General features: G+C 36.5%; 1 protein-coding gene across 1 annotated transcript in view; it reads left to right on the top strand.

The window, feature by feature from the left end:
• LOC131572620 (atrial natriuretic peptide receptor 2-like) overlaps positions 1-10,016 on the top strand; it is a 36,701-nt gene extending 26,685 nt beyond the window's left edge. The window contains exons 18-23 of the mRNA XM_058825869.1: positions 805-892; positions 1,671-1,810; positions 4,682-4,834; positions 5,474-5,572; positions 7,965-8,056; positions 9,867-10,016. Of these exons, the coding sequence (XP_058681852.1) occupies positions 805-892; positions 1,671-1,810; positions 4,682-4,834; positions 5,474-5,572; positions 7,965-8,056; positions 9,867-10,016 (722 nt within the window). The remainder of the gene's footprint in view (positions 1-804; positions 893-1,670; positions 1,811-4,681; positions 4,835-5,473; positions 5,573-7,964; positions 8,057-9,866) is intronic.

Consider the following 10,016-nt stretch of genomic DNA (forward strand, 5'->3'; position numbering starts at 1 on the left):
AGTTACAAAGAAAAAAATACTGAACATTCTTCTCAATAATTTTATTTCAGGTGTGTAACTACAAACAATAACCTTTTGATAGGTGATTATTTAATAGGTAACATTTAGCTAGCAAAGAATGAATATACTTTTTTCTTGCAAATCTGGAAAGATATTTAGCTACTTTCTGTATTTCCCCTTTAGAAATCGGTACACTCATCTGAGAGCTTTGGCCCAAAATCCACGGTGTTCTGACTTTGCATCACTGTGGCAGGCCTTTTACATAGTTATAAATGTTGTGGAATTGTAGCTGGTTACTTTTGATGGCAGTGTATGTTTCAGAATTCTGTAAGAAAAAAAGGCATAAAGAGATGGGAATAGCATGTATGAGAGGAAAAAACAAAGGGATGTGAAAGTGCAAGATAGGAGGGGCAAAGATGATTAAAAAAAAAAAACAAAACAGGGAAGAGAGAATAAACAAACCTAACGCAGGTAGAAGACACTAGCAAAGAGTTAACAAAGAAGAAATTAGTAAAATCCCAGATCACACCATTAGAATCTAACCTTACTCTTTCTTGGAATGTGTAGGTACTGTTTTTTTGGTCTAAAAGTTATGGGCCATGTGAAAAATCTGGATGTGTTATCAGTGAGATTTATTGTGAATTCTCACATTACAGCAGAGCAGATTTTGATGCAAAAGTGTTTTCTCATTTTCATAACATTTTGCATTTATGAACATTTTTTGTGCCTTTAAACCAACATGTTATGTTTAATGTATTCTTTTATGCATGTAAAAAAATTACAATGCTCTACTTTCTACAACAGGTATGTTACCAAAACAAGTAGCAGATGATCTCAGGCAGGGAAAACATGCACAAGCTCAAAGTTATTCAAGTGCCACCATCTTCTTCAGGTAAATAAAATTGAAAGATAGGACTAGAGCTAACTCCTACTGAAGAAACTTCTAGGCTTCTAGTGGAGGTGAAGCTCCAGTAGAGTACAGAATTTATATCTAAATAGAGTAACTGAGTACAGAATTTATATCTAAACTGCTATTTACTGTAACAGGTGGATCTGTAAAAAAAAGTCTTTCAAAATTTTCACACCTCCCTATTTATCATTATAATTACTTAAATAAAAAATTACATTACTCTGGAGCGTTAACAAACAGCAGCACATCACTTTACATGTGTTACACATGCATGAATATATGTTTCATAAGATAGGTCTAAGTAAAGAATCCACCATTTAGCCTGTGTAAAGTAAATTTATCTATCTTTAAAGTCCACATGGATTTACAATTTAATTTTTTTTTATGTGTACAGGAAGCAACATATAAATGGCATGCCTTCACTTGTCATAAATGAACAGATATCAAGTTCTCTTTTTTTCATTTATACATAACCCAAAATTGAAGACTGCTTAGTCTGTTCCAGATTAAAGTCTACCTGTAAATGGCTTTACTGCATTGATAAGCAAAAAGACTTGGGTCAGTCCATTTTTTTTAATGGAGTCTTTTGTAAATATAAATAAATAAAGACAAAACTATCCAGTAAGAATCTTAGTGAAAGAATTATTGAAAAGAAAAGGTTGATGTAATTGCATTGAGAAATTTTTACTGTGTATTTAAGATTACTAATCAGCAATGATTAGGACAGTGGATGATCACATTCTTTCTGTTGTTTTAACAGTGACATTGTTGGCTTCACTGAGCTGTCCAGCAGTAGCACACCATACCAAGTGGTAGATCTCTTGAACAAACTTTATACCACTTTTGATGAAATCATAGATAACTATGATGTCTATAAGGTGGAGACAATAGGAGATGCCTGTAAGTTCCTTGAGCTGTGGACAAAGATGGGGCTTGGGGCATTAAGATAGAGACTCTCTGGTGACAAGAACAGCTGAAGGAGGTTTAGAAAGCTTCTTACCACTGGGAAGACCAAATAAAACAATCAGGAGATGAGTCCTACCAGAGCCCTAGCAAACTTCAGGAACATTTTCCTGCATACCTTTTGTCATTTGTAGGATTGATAATGCAACATATAATAATAATAATAATAATAATAATAATAATAATAATAATAATAATAATAATAATAATAATAATAATAATAATAATAATAATAATAATAATAATAATTGTGAATCGGACAAATTAATTGAGTAAAATACTGCTGCTGTTTATTTGGTTCCTGTGATTAGTGAGGTCTGGTTTTAAGTCTTGGCAGCATATTAATCCCAGTTCTGTATGACAGGAACACAACTAAACAAATGACCTTTATATGAGATCGTAGATGCCATACCCTAAGGTTTATTATCTGTCTTTTTTGCAAACAAAAAAACCATAACAATCTTCTTTCTCATAATGCACTGTAGGGGCTTGACTGCCTCTTTTTGAGTTTTGTAGGGAAATGGCTTTATATTTGCTACCGTGGCAATCTGCTGGGGATCAACTATGATTAAAATGGAGTTCCATAAAACCTAAAGAAATCTAACAGGGCTTTTGGATGAGACAGACAGAATACCTATAAGAGATATGGGGAAAAAAAGACCACTCTTTTTTCTCCATGGAACTATTGAACACATCATAAAATTCCTGAAAGAAATGCAACCCACAGATCCCTAAAACATAAGTTGCTTGCTCTACACAGTAACAGAATCAAAGAATCATAGAATATTCTGAGTTGGAAGGGATATCATAGGATCAAGGATCATAGAGTCCAACTCCTGGCCCTGCACAGCACCATCCTAAAGAGTCACACCATCTACCTGACATTGTTGTCCAACTTCTTGAGTTCTGTCAGGCTTCGTGCTGTGATCACTTCCCTGAGAACCCTGTTCCAGTGCCCAGCCACTCTCTGGGTGAAGAACCTCCTCCTGATATCCAGCCTAAACCTCCCCTGACACAGCTTCAGGGCATCCCCTCAGGTCCTGTCACTGTCACCACAGAGCAGAGATCAGTGCCTGCCCCTCCTCTTCCGCTCACAAGGAAGCTGTCACTGAATTGAGGTGTCCCTTCAGTCTCCTCCAGGCTGAACAGACCGAGTGACCTCAGCCACTCCTCATATGGCTTCACCTCAAGGCCCTTCACTCTCCTTGTGGTTGTCATTTGGACACTCTCCAACAGCTCAGTGTCTTTCTTACATTGTGGCACCCAGAGCTGTCCCCAGCACTCGAGGTGGGGCCGCCCAAGCTCAGAGCAGAGCAGGACAATCCCCTCCCTTGCCCGGCTGTGATGCTGGGCCTGATGCACCCCAGGACACCGGGGCCCTCCTGGCTGCCAGGGCACTGCTGGCTCAGGGTCAGCTTCAACCAGGATCCCCAGCTCCCTTTCCTGCACTCATTTCTGCTTTCTAGCCTCTCCTTTCCTAGTCTGTCTGCACATCCAGGGTTGCCCCATCCCTGGAGCAGAATCTAACACTTAAACACGTTGTTGATTGCCCAGTCCTCTAATTTCTCAGGGACTCTTAGCAGGGCCTTTATGCTTGTGAGGCAATTTAGTAGCACTGGCAGACTCAGTATCTCTTCCAATTCTGTGTCCACGCCATTTATGAAGGTGTTGAAGAGCACAGGGCTGAGGATGGAGCCCCATGAAACTCCCCTAGTGATATGTCACCAGTCTGATGTCACTCCATTCACAGTAACCTTTTGTGCCTGACCCCTGAGCCAGCTGCTCACCCATCCTGTGATGTGCTTATCCAGTTGCATGCCAGACAGTTTGTCCAGAAGGATCCTGGGAAAAGCAGTATCAAAAAGCTTTACTGAAATCCAAAAAGATTATATCAGCTGACTTCCCTTCATCACCTGGGTGGGTTATCCTGTCATAAAAGAAAATCAGATTTCACAATCAGGACTTTCTGCTTATGAAGCCATTCTGGCTGTGACCAATGACTGTGTTGTCTTTCAGATATTTTTCATTACCTCCCAGAAAAAACTTCTCCAGAATTCTGCTGGGCACTGAAGTTAAAGTGACCGGCCTGTAGTTTGCAGGGTCGTCCCTCTTCCCATTCTTGAAAGTTTGGACATTTGCCAGCTTCCAGTAGACTAGGACCTCTCCAGATTTCCACGACCATTCAAAAAGCATTTTCAGAGATCTTACAATGACTTCACCAGTTCTTTGATCACTATGGGATGAATCCCATCACATGCCATAGATTTACAGGGACCAAACTAGAGCAGCAAATCCCACATATATTCAGGTTTTAGTGGGAGTTTATCATTCTCACAGTCTTGGCTGTCCAGCTCAGCACTCTGGGACCCCAAGAATCTGTCATCAGTTTTTAAAGCATAGTGCAGGAAGCATAGGACAATGTCTAGTAGGATTCATTGCCCTTTTTTATAATATCTGCCCAATGAAAAAGGTGCATCTGCACTGCCTGTCCCACTTTAAGCATTCTCAGTGGAGGGGAGGATGAACAAAGAAAGAAAGGATTGGAGGGAATAAATCTTATGTAAAAATAAGATGGAAATACAAAATTTTTCATACCTAAGGTAATTCCACACATGAACCATTGCCCTAGCCTTCATTTGTTTCTGTCCTTCTTTGCTCAGCAGGCACAGTGTGCCTTGGGATATGAAGAAACAGGGCTTCTTTCTTTTTTTTTATCTTTTAATATTTATTTTTTTTATTGTAGTCAGTACACTTTAGTAAATCTGTGTGCAATGCCAGAGGTTAACACATTTGCATTGTTGTGTTAAGATATGGTGGTGTCGGGAGTACCCAAGGAGAATGGGATCCTTCATGCTGGTGAGATTGCAAGCATGGCTTTAGATCTTCTGAATGTCTGCAAGATTTTTAAGATTCCACACAAGCCCAATACCCTCCTAAAGATAAGAGCAGGAATACATTCAGGTATGTTGAGAAAGCTGCAAAAGATTCTTCCTCTGGCCTTACAAAAGGATCTGTAGTGGCCATTTCTTCTCCATTAAAAAAAAAAAAAGTTAGTATTTTTATATGCAGTGGAACACAATACAGAGGTCATCCCAACAGAATAATTTATTTGATACATGGGATATTGGTACCTCAGTTTTGCATACAACATTGGAAACATCCCACAACACTTGTGCCTTTGCTGATGTGAGTTAGAACTACCATTCTGTATCTGTTGTTTTTTCTTGTCAGCTGTTCTCAAAACAGTGAGTTGTTTTTTGACACTCTGATCTAGCCTTCACTCTCAGAGTCCTAGCTCCCTGATTTAATTTGATGTATGATTGCAACTCCTTCTTGATAGACAGACAGAGTTGGACGTGTCCTGTGCAGCCCAGCATTTTCCAACTAATCAGCACACATTGTCTTACCAAGAAATCATATCTTCTATGTTTTAAATCACTTGTAAGACAGATTTGTAACCCATGTAAAGACAATACTGACGCTCAGGCTTTATCTGGTTAACAAATTAGATTTAAGATAGTGTGGGAAGCAGGCTCAAGGCTGTATGACTGATTATATGATTTATAAAAACAAAATGTCTTGTTTTCTATTTCTTAACAGGGGCAGTTGTAGCTGGAGTTGTTGGAACAAAAATGCCACGGTACTGTTTATTTGGAGATACTGTGAACACAGCTTCCAGGATGGAATCTACCAGTGAAGGTAATAAGGAACAAACTGCAGGTGGGGTTTTAATCATCCCTGAATTAGTTCTTTAAAAATGTTAGGCTGAGTTTTGAGTCCTGACCTATTCAAATGATTCTGAATCCTGTAAAGAGGTTCTTGATATCTAGGTCCAGTCTGCCTAGGGACGAATAATTTGAGTGGTATTCTCTACAACTGTTTTTGTAACCAGATCCCCTTATTTCTCAAGTCTCAGAAAGGGATTTTTGTGGCTTTGAAGTTCTCTACAATAAAAAAAGGTAGAAATAAAACAAAATGAGAGGCAAGTGGTTATGTTCACTGTTTCTATTTGTTCCTGGCACCCAGGTGGATTCATGGTAAAAATATTTTCATTACTCCTTTTTTATTTCTTATAACTTTCTGTAATGGAGAATACAAGAAACAGTAGGACACCATGGGAGCTGTATATGTATTGTAGAAGACTGTATATACTTTTGAATATTGTTAGTTAATTATTTATTTTAATATGTATGTAATGTAATGTAATATGTATGTATGTAATATGTATGAATACATATTACTTATGTAATATGTATGTGTCCTCTAGAAAAGAGTCTAAACAGAATTTCTGTGGAGGTATTCTCACTGCTTCTTCCTAAGAGATAACAGGAAGTTTACTCCAAGTTTACTTAGCAAGCTTTGTCTTTAGCCAATATGAACATTTGAATCTCAGATTCTAAAATATTTTAGCTGATCTACAAGAACTGAAAGAAAAAAAAAATAGAGTGATTCAATGTCACAAAACCCTCATTGCTTGTCTCCTTTCATTCTTGAAACAAATTTGAGTAGTTTTATGGCTCACATTGCAATGCATTGTAAATGAACTAGGCACATACAAGATTCTTCAAGTTTAATTTAATGGTAAAAACTGATGCCTTCAATATCTATTTTGATCCACTAAAAACAAGGCAGAAAGGCAGGGGAATGGTCCTAAATGATGGATTTGAAAGTTTTGAAAGGATTTGAGAATAACTGGCATCCATTCCTTCTCAATATTTTTGTTTTTAGAAAGCGAACACTAACCTGGGTGGAACACATATAACTTCATTTTTTTTCTGCCAGTCTCCCAGATAACTCCTTTCATACTTCTTTTGTCATCTTATCTGAACTCCTTTAAAACTAATACCTTCAAAATCTGCTTCCATCATTCACAGGTTATCTTTCGCTCTGTGTGCCAGTTTCTTTCTTAGATGGTGCATCAACACTATAGACTTAGAAATAAAGAGAACATTTATCTTTCAAGCCTTTGTTTTCTCTCCCTCTTCTTCTGGCCACATACTGAGGACCTCAAATTACATTACCAAGTTTTAACCCTAAGATGATTGGTTTAAAATAGATTAATTACTAGCAATGTGCATTAAAAATGCTATTACCTAGTATCTGAGTGCTAGTGTCTTGTTTTCAAGCAAGCTGACAAGCTGAAATATAATGTATCTACCGCAAAGAATATTTCTGAGATACGCATCTCATACATATATATATGTTAGAACATATATCTCCTGATCTACAGACAATGTTCCGAGACTCTAAAAACATGTAAACAAATAAAAGTGGACATTATAGAAATGTCATTTTCTGATATAGGAAAAATCAGTCAGACAATCTTAGCCAATCCTACTATCATCTGGGATTTTTTTTTAAACAAAGAAGCATTATGATTGGCTCTGTGTCACAGAATGTTACAGGTTAAAAAAACCTTTTTTGAAATTTTTTAAAATTTTTGGTAAAAGTTTGCTTTTCAGCAAAAGTAGAATTTCTTCTATCTGTCCTCCTTCTTGGTCCTTCCTCCATCATTTGCAAAAGGCAAGACAGGCGAGGTTTACATGGTTTACATGAAGATAAAATTTCAACTAAGGAAAAACCACATGGTTTAAAAAATTGTGGAATTATGTTAATATAATCTCTTCCATATGTCTTAAATTAAAGGTTTGGAGTCAGAGCACGGATGGCTGCTTCTTTAATGTTTAGACTTTGCTGAAAACTGAATGTGCAAAGAAAGCACTGGCTCTTTATTGACCAGGAGGTACAACTGTGTATGGTTTTCTTCATCAGATAAAAAGGATGCTTATCAGTAGCAAAGATAGATAACTGTGAAGAGTACAAAAATATTATTAGATGCAGAATGTGAAGAGTAGTGCTTGTTGACAGCCCCATATTTGTCTTGAGATGCTCTTACAAACAGGCCGGGATACTAGAGCTTGTACGCAAACATTCTGAAGAACAAATAACAAGGAATGAAAGCAAAGACTTGAAAAAAAAAACCAAGGGGGAGTTCATTAATGAGTCCTGAAATTTTTGACACACTTTGGGAGATGGATCTGTCTTAGATTTATAAATTGTTTGCTAATATGATATTTAACTTTCTTTCCAGCTCTTAAAATACAGTGCAGTTCAAGTGCATACCAGCTGTTGGAGCAGATTGGAGAGTATGTGTTAGTATGCCGTGGGAATTTACAAGTCAAGGTGTGTATGCAACATTTACAGTCAGCTTTTCAGAGAGGAGAGTGTGAAAGTGCTCTGGAGTCCCTGAATTTTAACCCATGCAGTTCCCTATATATTCTAGTCCTCTATACCTCACAGTGCTTTGGTTAGACTAATTCTAGTACCTGAAGAGACCATGTTCACATTTTAAGCCAGGACCAGTTCCATGCTCTTGTTCATGGGACAAACCTGGTAAGTCAGAGATGAAGGACTTAGTCAAGCTTGGAAGTCCTGCATAGCACATTCACTGTTACAACTGCTTGAAATAAAGAAAAGTCCTTCAGAGACATGACAAATCATCATGTGAGTTCCACAAGAGAATTAACATACTTGTGGAGCCAGTTTTGGATGGGACTTCAAAGAATTATTTTAATTGATACTACTGTGTAGTGGTTTAGGTTTGTTGAGATTTTTGTTAATGTATTAAATAATGTGGTAGGTTTAGTGTTGGTTAAAATTATTAGTGTATTTATTTATTTTTTGTTGTGAGATATGGATTAGGAGGAGGGTAAAATAGGTTTAAATTTAAAAGGTATGAATAAAATTTTATTAATATAATTAAAAAATAAAAATAATTAGAATAAAATTTTTTAGAATTTTTTTGCTTGATTTTTTTAATAAGAAATAGATTTTTTGTCTTTATTTTTATAAACAGTAGTTGTTTGGAAAAAAATTGCAATTGTGAAGTTTTTTTTTTTTATTTTTACAGCCTTCACACAGCTGAGTTTATGGTTTATGTTAATTTATGGGGTATTATTTTAAGGATGAGTTGTTTAAAAGTAAAGGTTTTTTGTTTTATTTTTGTGATTTTTTTTTTAAATAGAGGGGTTTTTTTCTTTCTGGGGTAAAGGGCTTTTATTAATTTTTTTTTTTTTGTTTAATTTTTTTATGGGATAACTTTTTTAACATTTGTTTTGTTTTATTATGGTTTCTTCTATTTATAGTTTGAATATTTTCTTTCTTTACATTTTTTATGAATTAAAGGGGATATTTTATTGTATTATAGTTTATTTTTATGGCTTTATTAAAATAATTTTTAGTTGTAATATTAGAGTAGTTTAAAACTTTTTAATTTAGAACTTGATTTTTTTAAAATCAATTTTAGTGTTTTTATGTGGGTTTTTTTTATGTGTTTTTACTTTATTTTCTTTTTTCACTGCAGGGCAGACTGAGGTTTGTAGGTTTTATTTGTGCAGTGAAAGGGTTAGTATCTTGCTTAGGCTTGCAGATGGTTATGGGCAGAGGTTGAATGAGTTACAGTGATGGATTTTAGGTTGTGCCAGCCCCTCTCTCTGCTTGGCCTGCTTTGAGGGGGCCTGCTTTAGCCTGGATTTTTGGGGCTTGGTGGACTTTGGCTTGGGACAACGGCAGGGGCAGGGCAGGGAGGAGGAGAGAAGTTTCTTGGGTTTGTTTGTTTTCTAAAATGTAGAATTTACAGAGGCGGACTTAGCTTTTAAATGGTTTAAAAGTTGTTAATTTTTAGAGTTAGTTAGCTATTGGGGTTTATTTAGGTACAGAGGAAGATTTTAGTAGCTTTTTCTAGAAAAGTTATTTTTGTAGGAGGCTTTTTTTTTTTTTTTCCACTTAATGTTAACTAGCAAAATGTTAATGCAAAACTAGCATATACTGGTATTATCTTTTAAGGAAATGTTTTATGCCTCATTTTTCCTCTATGTAAAGTGGCTGACAAGCACGTATTTCTCTTTTTGGGACTTGTTTTGAGTTGTAGTAAGAAAATTATTTCATAAAGGACAGATAGTGTTATAACCCCATGACTAATATTCTTCCTTAGGGGAAAGGAGACATGGTCACATACTGGCTTGAAGGTAAGAAAGCCTCTGTCACCCAGAAGGCAGTCACCTGCACTTCTGTGACTCCTCAAGATGCCGACAGGGTTTCATACAGCCCGATACCAGGTGTCCTTCCCGGTGATCCTCTCTGA

The sequence above is a fragment of the Poecile atricapillus genome, chromosome Z (assembly GCF_030490865.1).
Source record: "Poecile atricapillus isolate bPoeAtr1 chromosome Z, bPoeAtr1.hap1, whole genome shotgun sequence".
In the NCBI taxonomy this organism is placed as follows: Eukaryota; Metazoa; Chordata; class Aves; order Passeriformes; family Paridae; genus Poecile; species Poecile atricapillus.